At 46.1% G+C, this 21,041-nt stretch overlaps 1 protein-coding gene across 4 annotated transcripts in view; it reads left to right on the forward strand.

The window, feature by feature from the left end:
* The first annotated feature begins 2,653 nt into the window (after positions 1–2,653).
* Positions 2,654–21,041, forward strand: part of KLHL3 (kelch like family member 3) — a 48,858-nt gene continuing 30,470 nt past the window's right edge. For all 4 annotated transcript variants that reach the window (XM_062002476.1, XM_062002477.1, XM_062002478.1 and 1 more), the window contains exons 1-4: positions 2,654–2,765; positions 10,301–10,417; positions 13,304–13,410; positions 18,719–18,840. In XM_062002476.1, the coding sequence (XP_061858460.1) occupies positions 2,752–2,765; positions 10,301–10,417; positions 13,304–13,410; positions 18,719–18,840 (360 nt within the window). In that variant the 5' untranslated portion in view covers positions 2,654–2,751. The remainder of the gene's footprint in view (positions 2,766–10,300; positions 10,418–13,303; positions 13,411–18,718; positions 18,841–21,041) is intronic.

Genomic DNA, 21,041 nt, shown 5'->3' on the forward strand with positions numbered 1-21,041 from the left:
ACTGTATGTAAGCTGCATGATGCTGTGATTTCGGGCTCTTGCAGTTGTCTTTGCAGAGCCAGGAAGAGTTTCCCCCACGTCGACGCAGTTTGCTTTCTGCTGGGTTTCAGGGAGGTGGCTCTTTATGACTTCTGCTGGAGCTGTGGAGATAAACAGTGTTATCCATGTGTATTGGCGCTTTTCACAGAATTCAATTCTTCGAAGCACTTGTGCTTTACGTACAACCTTAGGGTTAAACCAGCTGCCAGACTTTGGGCCAGGAGAGAGTTTTGTATCAGTTTGGCAGGGATTGTTTTTATTCCCTCCCTTCCTGTTTTTTTTTTTATTGAAGAAATTCCTTGCTGTCCCCAGCACACTGTCACTGATCTCTTCTCTCTCTATGGCTCGTTGGAGACAGGGCATTTGGTCTTTGACTGTGGATCTGAAGCTTGTTTCAGGAATCTGGAAAGGTTTTGGTGGGCCATGGACTGGTGATTCTGTCTGGAGCAGGGGTTCCGTGGACCTTTCTGCTCTGAGCATCGCTTGTATGGTTGTGAGCGATTGAAGGCAGATTAGATGTAGGGAGGGATTTAAGACTACTCAGGACTGGGAATTTTTGAAAGAGGCTGGAAAAACTGCCCCCATCAGGTATTTCTAATTCTTTTTAACGGAATGCTTTTCAAGATACCAATCTTTGCACTTAAAAACAAGCAAGAATTTTTTGTATTGGGGCTGTTCCCCAGTCACAATTATTTTGCAAAGCTGCTATAAAGATAATCCCTGATTACTGGAATGTGGTTTTGTCCCATTTCAACAAGGACTATTCACTGGCTTGCTCTTGTCTGTTGTTGGGATTTACCTTTCCGTGGTTGCTATCGGCATTTGTAGAGTCCAGTGGTATATACTGGTGGAGCAAAGCGTATCAGAAGGGCTTGTTGGTTTGGTTCTCTCTCAGCACCTAGTTCCCAGGTTGACTGAAGCAAGATGTAGATTTTTGTGCTTAAAACCTAATATTTTGTTATTTAAAAACTATGTGTTAATAAAAATAAACAGGTACTTCAGAACAACTTCAGGACCTGCTCTTGTATCTGTACTTTTTATGATTACTGAGAGGTTTACTCAACAGAAACAAGCTCTACCCCTCATTTTCTGGGTAACTACACGATTTTCAGTGTAGTTATTTTTTCTGTGGTTTGAACTCTGTGTCTTGCAGTTTTGCACATTGTGCATCGAGAGTGTAACATGGAATGGACATTGAGGATCTGTATATCTTAAACTGATAGTTTAACAGGATTCTCAGAGGGCAAATGCAGGATTTTTGTCCGGATCCTGTGTGAGGTTTGACTTCATGGCTTTATCTGTATTTCTGCTGTTTATGGGGAAGCTACCAAATGGTGTTTAAACAGCACGATTCTTGACTTTCCACCCCCATGGGCCTTTGATGAAAAGTTCTTTAACTTCCAGGTGTGTTAAATTTTCTTATCTGAGGAATGGGAGAGATGAAGATTTCAAAAGCTTGTTGAGAAACTTAACAAGTCACGTGGAAGATGCAATTGCATCTGTTCAATGATCTTTGCTGATATGTTTTAAAAGATATGAGTCTTAGGCTGAGGACATGGTTTGAGGAGAAATGTAGAAGAATGAGGTAATTTAATTTACAAAAGAGATGAAATTGCAACTTGCAGGAGAAATCTCTTGATACTTCTACTTCTTTCGTTTGCACAAGAATAGTTTGTGAATGGAAGAGTAATGAAATAAGCAAATGTTTCTTGGCTTAAGTATAATTAACCTCTAGGGCCTCATTGTTGCAAAATCAGATTGAGAAAATCTCTTGACATGGGAAAAAAAGATAGGTTTATGTACAAGTCCCAATGTTTGTATCAATTGAAATAAAAATGATCTTGTCCAGTGCTTTAGGCTAAATAGCACCTGCAGTTTAGCACCTGCTTGACAGGCTGTAGAAGAACAAGAGTTTTATAAATTGGGCAACTAGATCCTGCTTTCTGTGGAGACAGCAGGGGACTGGGACTCTGTCCTGTGCCAGCAAGTCTGAGCATCACCTGTCCTCTCCTGCTGGTGCTCTGTGCATGAGCTTGACTGGTGGTTCAGTCTGCTACAACTTTTCTGTAGTCTATAGATTGCAGGGAATACGGGAGTTTGGGGCCATTCGGCTCATCCGCCGTCTCCCAGAGGCCAAGTGTCGAGGTGTGGAGACAACGGCACTGCTAGTAGGATTAAGATCAGCAACCGGCAGGGGGACGGCTGGATAGTGGGCAGACAAGAGCCGCTCCTCGCGGCTGCCAGCTCTCTCCCATCTCGCTGCCCGGTGCATTCCCGCTCGCCACCACCGCTAGGACGGCCCGGGGCGGGCCATTGACCTATTTTGTTCCTGGCTGCCGTGGTCGGAGGTCGTGCCCGCGGCGCGAACCGCAGCCCGGGCGGGCGGGCGCGCTGGGGGGCGGTGGCAGCGGGGGCCGGGCCGGGGCGGCTCGGCGCGGCGGGTCCTCCCCCGGCCCTCCCTCTCTCCCGCCCTTCACAGCTGCCGTTGCCCAGCGACGGTCGCAAGCTCGGTGGGGGCGGAGGCTGCGAGGAGGCGGAGGCAGCGGAGGCGGGGGGCGGCTCCGCGGGCGGCGGCGGCGGTAGTGGCTGCGGCGGGGCGCGCCGGGCCGGGGACGCAGCGCTCTGCTCCCGCAGGAAGCGGCCCGGGGCGGCCGCTCGCAGCCATGCCGGGCCCGGGCCGCTGAGCCCGCCCCGGCCCCGCCGTACCGCACCATGGAGGAAGAGAGGTGGGTACGGCCGCCGAGCCTTTGTGTCCGACCCGGCTTGGGGGGAACCGCGGTGTCTGCCCGGAGGGATGCGGAGCGGGGATGCGGTTCCCCGGCGATGAGGTCTGCGTGCCCCGGCAGCTCCCCATGGCCGTGCGCAGGCATGCGGGACGCGGCTGGAGGGACCTCCCCCCCATCCCCGTTCCTGCCCGCTTGCAGAAACACCTGCGATGGGCGCCTGCCGGGTTGTTACTGCATGTTGCAGTGTCATGGTGACAGCCTGTTTCGCCCCGTATACCGAAGCCGAAGGAACAGTGTGGGTTGGTTGGGTTTTTTTCAGTAGCATGTGTTTTAGATATGGATAACGAGGTGAGGGAGGCTGCTCCAGTGTGTGTTTTCTAAAATGGCCCGTGGGGCAGCAAAAGGAGCCTGGGGCTGCTGTGCTGCAGGGTTACTCCGTCGACAAGATGTGCCTTGCAAAACGCCGGGCTTGTATGTGCTTTGCTTACCACTTGGACCTCCGGCAGCGACTTCATCATTCGGTTGAAGACATACCTACTGATATCTGCTGCGTTTTTTGAGTCATGAATGAAAACCTGTAACGTCTGTGGCGCCTTTGGGGTCTATTTACCTGTCTGTGTATGTGGAAGCTGTACACTGCACGAGTGTTAGGGCAGGCAGCAGGGATCCCTTGTATTGCAAGCACGATGGCTGAGCTATATATACTTTATTTCCTGCAGGGCAGCTGTTTTGCTCAAAAACCTGTATACAGAAGCGGTCATGGAGTCGTCCTGAATGCATAAAAGAGGCTGTTGCTGCACAGGGACTTTTTAGATGCCAGATGATGTTCAGTGTTTCTGCTCTGCCTTCAGTCTTTCTCCCCTCTGTCAGGGTGCCTTTTGCACACCAGAAGCTTGCTCGTACAGCATCAAACTACACATTAAGATAGGTCAGGGTTTTTGTGGTTTTGTTTTTGGGTTTTTTTGTGTTTTTTTTTAACAGGATGTGCTGATCACTTCCTTTTGTGTTGGTGACCTTGCAGGGGATGGGGGGAATAGAGAGGGGGCTTGTCCTGCTGGTAGGACTAATCGTCAAGGCTTGACATAAGTTTTGTTTAAATATGGTACATTGGAAAATTAAGGTGAGATGAACCCCCAAATTCTGGAGATTTTCCCTCTGTCCAGAGAAGACACTCGAAGCAGCCTGTGGGAGTTGCTTTGCAAGCTATGAAAGGCAGCTTTCTACCCTCATGCAGCTCAATGGTTGCAGTTGTTTGGGTATTTCATGTGTATGTAAGACTTCCAGCTTGGTACATATCTTTAAACTACATTGTAAGGCTTCTCATAGAAGTATGAACGACCACCTCTGGGTATTAATCCAAAGATTAATAGTTTCAAGTGCCTCGAACTCAAGTGAAGCAGAGCTGTTTTGGTACCCTGGACTGTGATCATCCTTGGCACTGTTATTTGTTACCTTTTTTTATGGTTACCAGTGGTGGTCTCATTTTGACTGGAGGCTTTTTGCTGAGGATACAATGGGTGAAAAAGTCACTGGACTGTTTTGCCTCATTTTTTTCCAGACCATCTGTTTGTAGGGTGTAAAATGCCTGTCCCCATCAACATGTCCCCTGCCTATGTAAGTAAGGAATGATTACCCAAATTGCTGCTTGTATTTCTGGTTTTCGGGAAGAGGAAGGCGGTTCTGAACTGGTCGTGGGCAGTAATAATGTGGGGTTTGACTCTTGGCAAGGAAAGCTGGAAATATTCGCCTGCTTTCTGGTTCAAAAGGGCACGTTGTGTCGGACTGTGCTGAGCCTGCTTTGCTTGCTTTGAGCAGGTTCTGTGAGGTGTTAAAAAATGACCTTGGTGGGCAAGACTGTGGGCTGGTTCTGTTCCCATTTTTGTACCTTTGCCCTGCATTTCAACTCACATCTGTGTCATGCCTCAAATTTTACACTCTGTGACTTTCATGACAACAGAATTCCCCCTACTTCTTCACAGTGCTGCTTTTTCCATTTTTGTAGTCAGTGAGGAGCGTGTTCTTGGTGCTCACTTCACCTCTGACTCTGGTCCCAAGCCTGCCCGGACTCAAATATCCTGGTAACTTGCACATCCGAGTTGTTTGGTGGTATCATGTGCCCATGTCGTTGCATGTGGGCAGGAGCAGCCAGAGGCAAGGGGAATTTAACTGCAAACATTCACATTTGCCAATAAATCATTTTAGTGCCCTCATTTTCTGTTAGTATGCTGATAAGGACTTTAATTTTATGGAGAAGTTATATAAGGCTTCATGATTTGGCATGGTACTATGGTTCTGAATGTGCAAGATGGGTTTGAGTTTGGGTAGGAAAAAATAAAAACCCTGGAATGAGTGGTTGGTTTTTTTTTGGTTAAAGAATTAGAAGGTCTTTTATTAGAAAGTCTTTGATGTTTTGAGTGGAGTTGGTCTCTTCATAGTATTTGTTGGAGAAGTACAATATTTGCCTTTGAAAGCAAATGGTATTGTCATATTCGAGTTATTTTGTGCTGCTTCCATTACTGTCAGTAAAGACTTTTCTTCTCAGTAGTTCCTGAAGTCTGCTTTTCCCCTGAGGTCTCCTTTGATACAAATACCCTTTTGGGGATCTGTTCTATATGAATAGTGTGTTTTATTTTCTAAGCTAATGTCTCCATGTTGATGTAGGCACTGAAAAAATGCAACAAAATAGGAAAATAATACTGATATTAGGAAAAAACCCATTTCTTTCCATTGTGTCGTTGTCTGTGTGTTTAAATGATGTGTCTCTGAAATCCTCTCAAAATCCATCTTGGTATTTAGATTCCTTCAGTCACATTTTTTTTTTTAGCTGTCTTTTTATATAGCTAAAGACAAATTCAGAAATGGAATTTTTGTAAATATGCCACTACACTGACATCCTTTCCTTACTGTGTGTGCCTAACCTGAGGAATAAACCTGTTGGGCATGGTGTATTTGTGCCATGTTTTTGGCTGTTGATTCCAAACAGAAAGTTATGCCGGTTAAGTAAAATGATTTTTAATTTTGCTAAGACTAGATTAATGCTCTTGGTCTTCATGTATATTAGGAGAGGTCAAAACCTTAGTTTTGAACACTGGTAGCTGCTGTTAAGCATCTATCAAGTTTCTAGAGGAGAGCTGTGACAAATCTCTGGGAGACTGAAGATTAACATTTTACAGTGATGGTTGTAATGTATCTCCCAAAGAAGCTCCATAGACTTTGACAGAATACAGTTAGTGTGTCACTTGTAAATTTCTCTGAAGGGCTGTGGAGGTGTTGGGTTGCTGGCACTGTGGAAGGGCAGGTCACCCAGCCCTGTTGACTCTTTGGCCAAGCTTGGGGGGCTGAAGCTCAGTAGTGTTATGGGTCAAACCGAGAGAGCAGACCTCAGCCTGCAGTATGCAGAAACCCTTCCAATACTGCAGAGGGGTGAGGCTGGGCTGGACTGGACTGGCTGTGTCTGGTGTCTCATCATCTCTCCAGTGTGAGAGCTCGATGTTAAGGGACCTTTGTGGTAGCCACATGTGGGCTAAGAGCTGAGCCCAGGGGCTATTCTGCCAGAAATGTGAGCAGACATTCATTCTTCTCTGCTCCAAAGGAGAGTACATTTGAGATCTGCCTCTGCTTTAGAATAAACTCTTGGATCCAGTAAAGCCAGTGGTAGAATTGGTTTTGGCAGAGCCAAGATTTTTGTTCCTGGGGTTTACCAGCTTTCTGCACAGCAATAGTCTTGCCAGGGGACTGTTTAGCTCTAAGGAAGGCTTTATTCTTCCATGTAATCTACAAAGACATCTGTAATTACTGCTGGTAACTAAGGCAACACAACTTTATAGTTGATAGATGCATGCAACAGAGCTATGGGTTGTGGGTTTTTAACATATCTTTCTGTTGGCTGTTTTGTGGCCGTGCTCGGGCAGGAGCTGTGCTGTGAGCCCACGGGTGGCTCGAGCTGAGCCCTGCTAGTGGGAAAGGAGGAGCATGGTGTAAACAGGGTTGTGATTAGCTTCGCTGGCTTAGTTGGGGATGCTTAAATCAGGGCTCACTTGTTCTTGGGGACAGCATTGAAAGGCCATACAGGAGGTTGTGGTGGTGTTGCTGCTCTCTGAAAGTAAAAGCCTCATTGCTTATTTTAGGAGAATCCTGCTGTGTCCCTAATGAGGATGTTCATCTGGCCCAGGGAAATTAAATCGTTTGTCCATTCGCTTGGTGCATGGTCTCAGACAGCCCAGGAATAGAACAAATTGCTTCTGGCAGCCAGCTTGCGAGTGCTGCTGGTGTGGTAGGATGTCAGCTAGGCAAAAGTGGAGGTGCTGGGGGGAAAGTTTCTGTGAACATGGGATGCAGCGGTTCCAGCACATCCAGGTGGTCTTGCCCAGTGCCTTTGATCAGGGGATCCTTTTCCTTACTTGGCTCCATTAATATAGTGACGACAACACTGTAATAATTCTTAGTATTGCAGGGAAAAAAGCCCTCAGAAAATGCCTGTGCAGTTCACTGTTTTGGTGTTTTCAGGATAGCGTTTGCTTTGTGGCAGGTTGCATTTACTTGGAGCATTTAGGTTCTTGCATTTTTATTGGAAAAAAATGTTGGAAATGTGTTGCTGATCTTTGAGAGCTCGTGCCTTGGGGTGTGAAGTTTTTCTCCTAGATAAAATCATCCTCTGTCCATTACTGGAACACAGTTCTGTGGAAGCTGAGTCAGTCTCAAAGATGAGTTAAAGGCTCTTGGCCATTAATTTTTCAAATGTGTTTTTTGTATGAGTCATTTGGAAAAACTTTAGCAGATCTTGATTTTTCTGAGACGAGTTTTTTGACAAGCCAGTCTTCAGTATTCTCGTACAGTTAGCCTTTGGCAAAATATGAAATCCACCCCTGCTAGGAAAGCAGAGGATGTCTTCTAGGATGCTTTTAAAAAAGTTACCTTTTGTGCTTTTTTAAGAAGAACAAATTGACCTTTTTCAGAAATTCTGATGCAAGGTTTTTGCTTTTCAAATAGAGAGGCAGACATTGGTGGAGTTGAGGCTTTATGAAGGCTTGTTGATACGACATTTGCTTTGGTGTTCATTGAAACTTGCCACGTCCCTTGAACTGTGTCTTTCACGAGTGAAGAAGTTTGAATGTGACTGATCTTTATTCTTTGGCACTGGAGTGCTAATAAATAAATCTCAGTGTTATGCTTTCTCCTGGTAAAGCAGCCCTGTGATTTTTGTGTCCATCACTGGATATGGATCCTTAGAGGTCCATCTGTGACAATGACTGTGTCCCATGGGGGTCTGGCTGTCCTGTCCCAGTAGTCCAGCTGTCCCTGACATCACCTTTTGATTTCACTTTCTCTTTTCTTTTACTATTTTGTTTGTTTTCTTTGCTTCCTGTACGTGTTTTGGTTCTGGAGACTGAAAGCTCAGTGAGGTCACTTGTACTTGCAGAGCCTCATTTTTGACTCCTTGGCTCTGGTGTGTTGCAAGGACAGGTTTAGCTGCCTAAAAAGCAATGCTTATAAAAATGGGATGTTTAAAGCTGTGGTCAAACTGCACTTGGCCTAAGATTTCAACCAAGGCCTTTTGATATGTGCAGCACTGAGGCTTAGCTGAATTTGACCATGTCCCTGGGGCAAGTAGACTCCCTGGCTAGGGTGTGCCAACGTGGGGAGGAGCCGAGAGCCACTGCTGCCCCGTGCCCGTGAGTGCTGCTGGCAATATGTGTGGGCACAGAGTCAGGGACAGATAGACTTGTGGTGTTGTTGTCTGGTACCTGTTGCTTGAATACCAAACATTTAACAAGATATACTCTTCTTTCTGATATGTTTTTCCTTTAATCTAGCTTTTAATACTAAGCTAATTGGATAGCGACTGTAACGCACCCTGGGAAGTTGTCTCCCTCACTGGGGCACATGCTGAGAGATGTGGTGCTCAGCCTTGGAGCTTCTCTTATGACTGAAAATATTTCACTTGCTCACTAAAATGAAAGAATTGGACTTGGCTGTTCTTTGGCATTAACCTTTGTCTCGGGCACAAAGCTGGAGGCCTCTCAGTATGCAGACGTGTATTTGAGCTACACGCAGCTTGGCTGCTGTTCAGCATCTTGTTTCTAGAAGGAGGCCAATGCAACCCAGCGAGGACAGCTTGGGGCTACAGAGTGTATTGTGATCTCAGGGACATGTGCTGGTAACAGCCACTGGTCAGGAGCAGACAACAGGGAGGGTGTAAAGTTCAGCAAGGGCTTCACACTGTCAAGGGGTTGTCAATTGTGAATAACTGTGGTTTTACAGAGGACAGGTCCCTGTATGTGAGTATGCATGTATACAGAGGTGTATTTGCATGCATACACACCTCAGCAGGGGCTGGCAGGCTGTTCTGGGGAAGGATCCTTCCATGCTTCCCTGGCTTTGCACTCTTCAGACGTCATCCCCTGGACACTAGTAGAGTCAGGATGCTGGCCTGCCCGGAGTGTTGGTTTAACCCAATTCAGCCCTTTTTATTGTGCTACAAGAGCAGCTAAGAAAGGTGGCAGGGAAGAGGGGACAACAGTGAAGCTGAGGAAGACCGTCCTTAGAAGGAAAAGTCTTGAGAAGATGCCCACTTGGGTGGCCCTGATGAGGTTACCCCCTGAGGTCTGCCCTTTACCTGGGGTTCACTTTTGACTTGACAGCCTTGCCTTGTCTCATTTGCCTTTACCTGCTGGCAGATTTGAGGGATAAGCAGTGGATTGTAAGGACCTGGCTCTAGGTGCAGCTTGTTTTCATGGGTGGAAACCTTTAGCTCTGAGTGATTTCACACACTTTTGGATCAGGGAGGTGGAGATATTGACCAGATGTCAATTCTCTGTAAAGAGCCAATGCTCCCAACAAAGTAATGAGGACGTGTATGTGCCTGAGGCACCTGTTGGCCTGATTAAATGCAGCACATAACTGGGGGGATCTGGTTTGATATTACCTATACGGCTGGTGGTTCTGGTGGGAAAGTATGGTTTATAATTCTTTTTATGCATATCAGTAGCACTAAATAACCCTGTTTCTAAAATGGAAATGGGATGTGGCCTCTGTAAAGCTGGTCCTTTGGAAGCTGTGCAGAGAGTTTTAATAACTCTCTCCTCCTTTCATCTGTAGAAGAAGATACAAGTCATGTATTATATGCCTGTGTTTTTCAGATGACTCTTTCTCTGTATGGGTGTTAAAGTATCCATGGTGCTCATGTAGTTCCCAGTGCTGCACTCTATTTCTATTCAGTGAGGCAATTATGTTCTGGCTTGAGTTTCAACTTATACTGCTTTCCTGAAGCCTATAAGGCTAGGCTTTGTCCTCAAGGGCTTGGCACTTTTTCCTTTTCATCCTGCTGACTGAAATGTGGGCTGGATTGGCTTTCAACATCCATGCAGAAGTAGCTGCATTTTGTGATGCTCTTCATGTGGTGAACCTGAGCTGACTAACAAACATGCCAGTAACTGTGCATAATATCCTGTGCTGCAGTTTTACGAGGCTTTTTTTTTTCTAAGTGTCATTGAATCAAACTTTCTGCTTTCTTTTTTTTTGGTCCCTGTTTTTAGCATGAAGCAGAGTTCCCGATCCTCTGAGGCAGCTGAAGATGAAAAGGACCAGCGCACAGTGACAGTCAACCCCTCTCACATGAGAAAAGCATTCAAGGTCATGAATGAATTACGGAGGTACACTTTTGACTTTATAGGCATCCTCTCTGGTTTGGCAAAACTGTGATGATGGGAACAGAAGGGCTCCTGGGAAATTTAGGAAAAAATCTGCACTGTCTTTGCCATGGTTAATGATGGCACATAGGGAATTAATCAACAAGTACCAAGAGACAGAAGAAGTATAGCCCTTTTGAAGAGGGTTGGTCTTCCCAGTCTCAGATTTCTCTGTCTTCCCAGGAGAGGGGAGCCATCTATGTCTCAGAAACATTTCCTGAGCAATAGCCTTCATTTATAGATGATAATACACTTAGTCTTTTCCATTACTTACAGCAAATTCATCTGTAAACTACATTCTTAACTGAGCTAATGGTCTGAAAACCAATAATAGAACATTACAGATATTAAGACACCTACACATAATTACACACCAAAGATTGTTAATGTACTTTTCTTATTCTCTTTAACTACCAGGGTTGCTCCATCTGGGCTTATCACTCCAAAGTAGGGGGTGAAAAAAGGCAACAACCCCAGGAAGAATGTCAGTTTTCTACTTGCAAATTTAAAATCCTGATATTGGTTAAAAGACAACACGTTGGTCTTTACACAGTTGTGTGGGTACAGTGCAAATGGAGACTGAAAAAATAGCAGTGAACGCTGTCCTCAAGAACCACTGTCATCACATCAGCAATGCAGTGGCAGTGGTTAAACCCCAGTTGTTTCTTGGTGGTTGTTAACCCCCCCTAACCAGAGAGAAGTTCAGTAGGCATTTCTTCAGCAAGTTCACTCGAGTCCTTTACCATTCAAATAGAGATTAGAGGTTTGGTTTTTAAAAGAATTCCTCTGGAAAGTACATGTGTCATACACATGAACATATGTGTTCCCTGACTATCCAGATGGTATGATAAAAGCAGATAATACCCTTTACTCTTCCTGCCTGCTCAAAACTCTCAAGAGCTGCTGCAATAGCTACCTCTCTTTGTGAATTGTTTCCCAATATATACCCTCTCTGGTGTGGAGAACCATTAGAAATGTCCTTCCACAGATGTCTGACAGCAATTCTCAGTTGCATTGGAACAGAAAACGGAAATATCCTTTCCTTATAGCAATTACACGAAACAGAGGGTACGTTGGTCTCTTTTTTTATAAATTATTATTGGCATCTCTCAAGTCTTTTCTTTGTACTGAAAGCAAAGGATCTGAAAATAGAGGTTTGTGCAGAAATCTATTGTGCTACTATTATTCCTTTGTTAATTGAAGCATAGTGGGAGTAGCTGGAGATGGACAGTGTTTTAGTGCATGTAGTTAGCTGTATCCTGTGCAGTACTGAAGTGATAAAACATAGAAGACTGAAAGCTACCCTTAAGAACCCATTTGATATTTTCTTCTTCTGGGTGCTTTTTTGCCAGCTTCTGTTCTGGAATATATTGTTCTTATGTCTATTTTATGTGCATTTGAGCTTGTGATCCATTAAGCTGTCAACTATCAGTGTTAACAGCTGCCTTGAGTGGTGGTGCCTCCGTTCAGATACATCCAGAACTCTCATACAGAGTGTCTGGAAAAATCTTGGCTAAGCCTTTAACCTATTTGCTGTATGTTTCTCACTTGACATTTTGTAGATTAAATTAACTTCATGAGTGGTTCGTTAGGAAACTATAGTACAAAGAGGACTTGAACAGAGCACCTATTATACAAGCTGGAGGAAATGAGGAAGCCTTCATTAAGAGGCAGTTAAAGAACTCCTCTCATTGCCATCATCCCTTCCAAACTGGAGTGAACACAGAGCACAGACTACCAGTTCCTACTTTATTTCAGTTTTCCAACTATAACCCTCCATTTCGGAGATGTTTTGTTCGCTTACTCCAATATATGGAGGGGACTCACCTAGTCTATTAGAAACTTTGTGTTTCCTGAAGAGGAAGTGCAGGGTGATGATAAGCATTTCTGAAGGGGACATCTAGGTTTACAGACACGGATCCTTTTTCAGGCTTGACACTTGAAAAGAACACCCTTGTTTTGCATTTATGTACTCGAACATCTTAAACCAACTTACAGGGAGGCTGACCACTTGTAGCTGTTGGCATCTTGGAAGCCTGGTGTAAATGTTAACTATTGAACCCTCAAAGGACATACGTGAGGCTGGTAGAAGAGGTCGCTAGTTAATGAAATGACTTTTCCAAAGTTGTACAATGAATCAGTGTGAGAGCTCAGAAGCTTTTTGCTCTCTGTTTGGAAGCCTATGCTTTATCCCAGTGACTCTTAATCCCAAACTGGTTCATGTGGTAAACAAGGTCCTCAGGCCCACAGATAAACTCCAGTGATTGACATCTCCTCACTGGGAGATGGCCGTGAGGCAGCCTCTTTGCTGGTCAGTGCCAGGAGATGTTTTGCTGGTCATGTTCTTTAAAGCTAAACAGGGAAGGAAGCACAGAAGTAACTTCATTTTTCCACTCTTCCTTTTCCCTGTAGAAGACAAAAGCACTGCTGGTGTTCCCTTGCACAGAGATTTCTTGTCTTACAGATCTACTAGAGCTTGGCTCCAGGTAGTGCCCGAATTTGTGCCTTCTCCAAGACCTACTTGTTTGAGAGATGGAAGGAACCTCTTACCCATCTGTTCTTTAGGCAGCATGTATGCCTAGTCTGGCTTCCAGATTTTTGTTTTGGGGAGAAGCAGAACCATAGGCAGGGGCTGCAGCACTGGGGGGATTCAGGCTTTGCTTTGTAGGCAAACGCTGACTGGAGCTGGTAGCTGAAAGATTACAGGACCTTCCACTGGGATTTGGCAGAAGCTCAGTTGTCTTGTTGGTACTGTGGGTCTTCTGCTTACTTTTTCAGGCTATGCCATTGTAGCTTTTTGCCTGACTGGGAGTTCTGAAATGATCTTTGCCTTTTCTGGTGTTTTGGCAGCAAGAGGCTCCTCTGTGACGTGGTGATTGTGGCCGAAGCTGTGGAGATGGAAGCGCACCGCGTGGTCCTGGCAGCCTGCAGCCCATACTTTTGTGCGATGTTTACAGGTACTTCTTGACACCAGGCACTGTGCTGGGGTTGAACAGACCATTGCAAACCCAGAGGCTTCTGGCCATGCCTTTGGCAGGAGAAGCAGCATAGGCAATATGGATGGCCTGCCAGGGAAGGGTTTCCTTGAGAGACAGGTAGCAGGGTTAGGTCTGCAGTTTGCTACACTTGATGGATGACACTGGTCATTCTTGACTAATTCCTTGAGGCATGATGTATGGGTGTGAGGATGGTTATATGGGGATGAGGTGAGTGGGTAGCATATGACTCGCGGGAAGATTACTATGAGATTTGGCTCACTGCTTTTTGGGTTGTTTTTTTTCACCCCTTAACATGACCTCGGGTCATGAAAACACATCATTAAGATCAAGCACGTGTGTAGTGCCCTAAATGTCTGTGGTACATGTCAAAGAAGTTGCTGGCACAGGAGTTGTAGTTTCAAGGCTCAGCCCTGCTGATGCTGATTTGCAGTCATGGATGTTTAATCTCTCATGGCACTTCTTGCTGCTGCCCAAAATAACACCGTTGTTCTCTTGATCCCAGTGTGTTTTAGCAGCCCTGCCTTTTTGCAGGGTGCAGTTGCATTTTGGTAATAGCAGATGCAACTTCAGTGTGAAGGAGAGAGCAATATTCTTGCTCTGATTGCCTGATCTCTATAGCAGGTGCCCTTCAGAGGCTGTTTCCAGGTAGGGAAGCAAAAAAAACAGTGACAGTGTGAGATGATGTGAGGTTCACCATGGTGGCTTTACCAGTGTGGTGAGCTAAGGTGGGGAGAGCACTTGTACTCTTGGGGCACTGGTGCTGCACTGTGGAAGTGGGTATTAGCTGTGGTGGTGAGGCAGAAGAGTGAATGCTGCTCAGAGGCAACTGTTGGCAGAGGGCACCTGGAGGAGGGCTAGTGCTTCTGGTGCTTGTGCCCGATGAAAGGTTTAAAGAAAAAATGCTGGAAAAACCCTCTGATCCTTAGAGGTCATCTGAGCTGGAAGGTGGTGGTGTGGGGCTGCTCATGTTTCCATGCAGGAATTCTCCAGGCTGTGTAATCCCTCATGCTGGGAGTTAAACAGTAATCAGCTAACCGCTGTCATGTGCCCGGCTCGGCAGCTCCCCTGGGCTGGGGGAGCTCGGTGGCTGCCAATCCCCTGCCCCGACACGTCTCAGCAGCAGCGTGTCAGACAAAGAACAGTTCTCCCTTCGCTTTTGGTCTAGCTAGTCCCAAATTTTTAAGGTCTGGATCCCCCCTCTTGCAGCAACTGGGTGGATGATCTTCTTGTAGCTGTCTGGTGATTCAGTCTGGAACCACACAGCTGGAACATTGGTGGTTGTGGCTTGGTTTGAGTTGTTTTGTTGTTGCATATCAGTGATGCAACCAGATGTTTTGGGGGCAGTCGTGCTGCTGGGTGCTTGCAGGACCCGGCAGGAGCTGCTGCTGCTCACTGTCCCCATGTGGGAAGGGCTGCTCTGGGGGTGCAGGGAGGTGCGGTGTCCCTGGCAGTTCCAGCAGCCACGTGGTACTGAAGGGTCGGTGCAAAGGTATGAGCGGTGGAACCAAATTGAAACCCGCAGGTCATCTACCCTCGCTCTGCAGGCTCTGTCCACCTAGTCTGGGCCTGACTTTGGACTCGGGAATAACCTTACAATGACCTTGGGGGTCTTTGCTGAACCATCTAGTGTCCTCTGGTTCACTATTCCTCTTTGAACTAGCCTTGGGAATCCTGAAAAGAAGCAGGAATGTCTTCCATTTGTATTTTTCCACTGCTGAAGGAGAGATGGGGCCCTGCAATGGGTGTCCCTTCCTGTAATGGCTTTCTAGAGCGTTTTGGATGGTGGCTGGTCCTTGTCCACTCCATTCTGTGGCAATGATTTTGGTCAGGAATTTCTGTCTGTCAAGAAGAAAACCCAGTCATTTCAGACAGGATAACGGATACTTCAGTGATGCTGCTAGGACTGCTCTTGTGAGATACCTGGGGGAACTTCACAAGTGCTGAAGGAGGAAGCAGGAATGCAGAAGCCTCCCTTAATAGTTCTCCCTTGTGTGCTGCTTCAAAGTGCTTGTCCATGCATGAGAGACTGTGGTGGTTCTGTTCAGTGCACTCCTTCCAGTGCACTTTCCTACATCAGACTTAGGAAACCACAAAAAGTATAGCTGTGCACTGGGAAGCCTGTCTGGAGTGCCGTATGTAGGAGACAGGGCAAGCTGCTGTGCTGGGTAAACAAGGCACCGTGAACTACTGCTGTTTTCACTATGGTTTATCTTGTGACAAAGCAGAAGAGCTCTGTTCTCTCCCTGCTGTCATGAGCAGAGGGGAATGGAGAAAGCACTACTAGGTATTGAGCATGATGCATGAAGGGCTTGCTTTCACAAGGGGCTGGTGTCTACAAAGTCTGTCCTCTGAAGAGGATCTGCTTGGAGCCATTCCACCTATTTTACCTGCCTTAGCTCCCTCATCCCCTGTCCCTGGTGTCTGCCCAGCTGCAGTGATATGGGGATGGGATCTGTGCTGTGCCTCATGCAGGGCAGCCCTTGCTCAGCACAGCCCATGTGTGTGAGAGATGATGCTAGTGCTCTGAATTATTCTATAATTAAGATATCAGATAAAGCTTGAGTTTGACTTAAGACATTCTAGGGGTTGAATTTTGTGGGCTTTTAGGTGTGTGAATTTCTGAGGGAACGTGGGATGAGATGCCTTAATTGACCTGCTGTTCATTCGCCTGCTCGCAGCTGTGCTTCAGATGTGCCGCTGCCCCGGGTCTGTGCTTGAAGGGGATGCAGTTTGCTGCCTACTCCCAGTCTGCACCAACCCCTGCCTTGGTTTGCTTGTGGCATCTTCAGGTTCTTCCTTGCTCCGTGGTGTTAGAGACACGTCCAGAGCAGAACTCTCTGGGAGGTGACAGACACTCAGTCACACCAGCAGGGGTGGAGCTGCCAGGTCCCATCCGACTGTGGGCTGCAGCACACCAGGCTCTCCTTTCTCCTCGTGCGTCCTCATCTGGGCTGTTGGCAGAGCAGAGGCAGCGGAGGCTGTTAGTATGCAGGGCTGGCAGCTTGCTGGTGGGTGTGGAAGCCCACACAGCCTTTATTTTTGTTGCCTGTGTCACATGAACGCTACAAAGACAGATGATGTTATCGGATCGGTCCCTCCAAGCTATTTTTGCCTCAGTCTGTGTGTGTGTATCTGAACCTCCTCGGTGCCCCATGGCTCCCAGCAAGTACCACAGGGCTCTGGCTGCTCTGCCTGCCCCTCGCTGTGCAGGTGGGCTTTGACTAGGGACTCCTTACAGGCACCTCCAGCTCCACATAGGCTGATGGGCACTGGCCTGTTCTCAGATGCCCTCTCGCGTCTCTGGAGATGGGTTTTTTTTGGGGGTGGAGGACGTGTGAGAAGATGACATTTATTTTGTCAATTAAAATGTCCTTCTGGTCGCAAATGTAGGTCACATCCCTTTGTGCTTGTCTGTTTGTATTTATGTGCTTCTCTGAACAACTTTTTATTACTTAATTTTAAAAACTGAATTTGGGGCAAATATTATTTTGGTCTGTGCTTCCCTTGGGTGGTGGTTGGCTTTTCTAAGGCTAATAGTCTGACTGCTCTGATGTTGTTTACCTCCTTATTGGCATAACTGAGGCCCACAAAGTTCAATTTCCAGGATGCAGATTTTGCTCAAGCTTGGACCCCTTTCAGCATCTGTCTCTGTGCTGTGCAGTTAATGTGCCCGGCCACGTCGCACACTGTACAGAGGTGTAGGCTGTAATTACTTCTCTCACAGGCTGCAGGAACTATTTTTCCTCTTAATTCCACAGCAGTACTGAGTCACCAGATTTCTTAAAGTAGTGATTATTCATACCCAGGCTTTAAGGATTGACATTTATTCACACTCTCCTTTGTTTAGCTTTGCTTTTTCACTCTCTTTCTGCTTGGGAGTTTGTTCTTTCTTGTCTGTGGTTCTTCAAGCTTGGTGATTAAAAGCTGGGTGAAGTCACTGTGTGTTGATGCCCCATGGAGTCCTTTCCTTTCCCTGCAGCATACTTCTGTTGTATGACGTGATCCTGTTAGGCAGGGGGTATATGGTGTGGTACCTGTGCAGCACTGGCCACGGGAGCCATGGGAAGGTGCACATAAAGCACCAGTTCACACAGACAGGAGTTTTACTTGTATATCCATAGGGGAAACTATTGCTATAGCACACAGAACCACAGAATGGTTTGGTTTGGAAGGGACCTTAAAGACCATATTATTCCAACCCCTTTGCCATGGGCAGGGGTACCTTCCACCAGTCCAGATTGCTCCAAGCTCCACCCAACCTGCCTTTGAACACTTCCAGGATGAGGCAGCCACAGCCTCTCTGGGAAGCCTGTGGCTTCCCTCACAGGGAATTCCCTCACAGAGAATAACTTCTTCCTAATATTTCATCTAAATCTCTTATCTTTCAGTTTAGAGCCATTACCCCTTGTCCTATCACTACATGCCCTCAGTTACTCACTCTCCCTTGTAAGGTTTTCCCAGAACCTTCTCTTCTCCAGGCTGAACAACTCCAACTCTCTTACCCTGTCTGCATAGGAGAGGTTCTGCATAGATGCATAGTTCTGCATGTTTGATTTTGTTTCTAAGGCTGCCTTGTCTCTGAGGTGTGATGCTGGGAAGGGAGAGATGAGAAATGCACCTTTTTGCACAGATGTTTTGTTTAAGATATAGTTGTGTGCACAGGTTACAGGAGGGTAATTTAGGAGAGAAGCTTGTAGTGCACTGGATGTAACTGCTGGCATGTGTGCTTGTTTTGCTCATCAGGTTTCAGGCTCTTTCTAAAGCAAGAGGGTAATGCTGCCTTACTTTTATACCACAAGGCACCCTAACTTAGCTGTTTTAACTTGCTCATCTACCCACATGTGCATATATATATATATAAATTTAAAGAAATATGTACATATATCAAAGATGTGTTTTTAAACAAAGTCCCTGTTAAGACTTGGCCACAGTATCTTTGTCACTGTGCTGAGACGTGATTAAGAGTCATACTAGGGAGGTTTTTTAGCCCCTGTATGTGTTTGAATGCAGCTGAACCATGACAGGTTCTATTCTTGTTGCTTTTCTTGGCTTCTTTTGTTTTACACTAGGGTATTCAAATGTTGAGATGCTTTTTAGGTGGCATTAGAAGGCTTCTGTGACTCTCACTGGTTGCCCTTTGATGGGTAGTGCCAGGGCAGTCTTTTAGTCAGATACCAGGAGGATGCACTGGATGTATGGGGAGCAAGAGCCTACAGTGAGGCCCTGCAAAGCAAATTATTAACTGTCTTTTTGAAATTCATTTTAGGAGACATGTCTGAAAGTAAAGCCAAGAAGATTGAGATAAAAGACGTCGATGGGCAAACTCTGAGGAAGCTGATTGATTACATCTACACTGCTGAGATCGAAGTCACAGAGGAGAACGTGCAGGTAGGTCTGGTTCAGCGGCTCATGTGGAGGCCTGTGTAAAAAGCTTGAAACTCCAAGGCTCACGTCCTTTGGGGGGTGAGTTGATCTCTTCAGACTGCAGAAAGTAAAAGGTTGAGCCTGAAAAGAGCTACTTCCAGACTCTCTTTAGTCTTGAGGCACTTTGCTGCTTTCCCTGCACTTAAGTCATGTTGCATTTAGCTTTTGTGTTGAGCTTTTATAACGAGAGCAGGCATTTGCCTTCCAAGAAGCTGTGCTGACTTGTGGGTCAGTCTGTCGAAGGTCAAAATAGACTCAAACAAGCAGTGAGTAAAATGTTGTTTTAAGGTCATGGCAGAGGAATCTGCCTGTTAGTTTTTAAATTCTTCTGGGTAGTTTGAGTTGTTTGGCAGAGCTTTGAGTAGAATACATTGCTCAAATGAGGACATTCTTCCTTTTATTTGTGTGTGTGTGTGTGTTATGTGTATGTGTGTGTGCTCTGTCTTGAGTTTCTTTGAGGTAAATATTTGTCCAGAAGTGGAAAGAGTAATTGAAAGGCAGCCTACAGATAACGCAGGATGCTCAGGAGGAGAGTGTTTTGCTATGTCATATGGCTGTGGCTTCTGGCAAAGCTTTTTCTTTGACTCTATTTGTATTTGTGGTAAGAAAATGGATGTGCACTTAGCCACTAATTTCTGGAAGCGACACTGGCAGGTCGTGTGGATGTGGTTTTTTTGGTTGGTCTCTTGTTTTTGTTTGCAAATGGTAGTTTAAGTCTGTTGTCTTCCCCTCTGGGACTTGGATGTTGTTCAGGGTAGCAAGACTGTGTTTGTGATGCTGGGGAGCGAGCAGCAATGTTGCTATGTGTATTATGTTGACCTAATTAAGATGGCAAAATTAAACTGGTTTTGCTTGAAATGAGATTCATGCTGTGCATGGAACATATTCTTCTGCTTCAGTCCCTCAGGGAGGGTGCAGGTTCTTGCTGACTTGTTGTTCCTCCTGCAAGAATTTGGACAAAACCCTGAGCTATGTCACTTTGCAGTCTAAGTTCTGTGCAGTCCTTCATGAAGCTGATGCTGAAACCCAACTGTGGGTTGCTGGGACTAGTTGTCTGCTGCATAGCTCACACTTAGTTACAGTGTATAGTCAGGGTCATCAGGAGCTGACATGCAGCATTAGTTCAGTGGGAAGCTGAGGTGAAGTTCCTTGGACCTCTGGGTTTTTCCATTGCTGGAGGAAAAGTGATGTTTACATGTTCTCAGGCTGGCCCCTTTTCCTATAGGAAATGTGGAGACTATATGCACGTACTTTCTAAGATGTATGCTTTCCTGCCATGTGCTGGTTGTTAGGTGGCTCAGAAGCACCCACTCAGCATGTGAGCTGTGCTGAGCTCAGGTTACCATCTGCTGTGCTGGCCCCAGTCAGCCTGCCTTGGAGGGAGCTTGTGTGAAGTGACCTACACATGCTCTGGCTTCTTTCCCCTGGGGAAGCTGCTTTCCCATCTGAGTGCTGGAGCTACCTGGGTGTGAGCAGCATTGTGGGAGCTGGAGTGGGCTGGAGGAACAATCCTGTTCTGCCTTGGCAGTGCAGGCCTGCCCAAAAGGCCTCTGGAGAAGTCCAGATATTACCTTTTCTGAGCTGCAGAAAGCAATCTCTTCTAGTAAGTCCTAACCAAAGCTTGCCTTCTGTGGCCTAGGAGCTGCAAAGAGGTTTTTTTTCCAGAGCTAGGAAAGTGGATCCTTTTACTACAGGATTTATTTAAATAACCACTCTGAGTAACTCTTCAAGCTGGAGGTAAATTAATTTATGGGAGCTAAGAAATGAAGCTGACCTAATGCGAGCTTAACTGACTAGGTTAAATGTTACTATGTGTTAAAAATGGCCATGCTGAAAGTGTTTTATGGAATTGAATAAAGTTTTGCCATTAAACCTGTAGAAAATGTAAAGGGAAATTTCCATCCTGTCTCTGGGTGTTTTACTCTGAATAGAATGCCATAAATAGGTTAATATTCACTTGTAGCCACAGGAAGAAAAGTCTGTAGAAGAGAGTGTTCTGTGATTCATTCATAGAATCATAGAATGGTAGGGGTTGGAAGGGACCTTTAGAGATCATCTAGTCCAACACCGCTGCAGAAGCAGGTTCACCTAGATCAGGTGGCATAGGAACCTGTCCAGGCAGGTCTTGAAGACCTCCAAGGAAGGAGACTCCACAACCCCTCTGG

This window comes from Colius striatus, chromosome 9, assembly GCF_028858725.1.
Source record: "Colius striatus isolate bColStr4 chromosome 9, bColStr4.1.hap1, whole genome shotgun sequence".
Classification (NCBI taxonomy): Eukaryota; Metazoa; Chordata; class Aves; order Coliiformes; family Coliidae; genus Colius; species Colius striatus.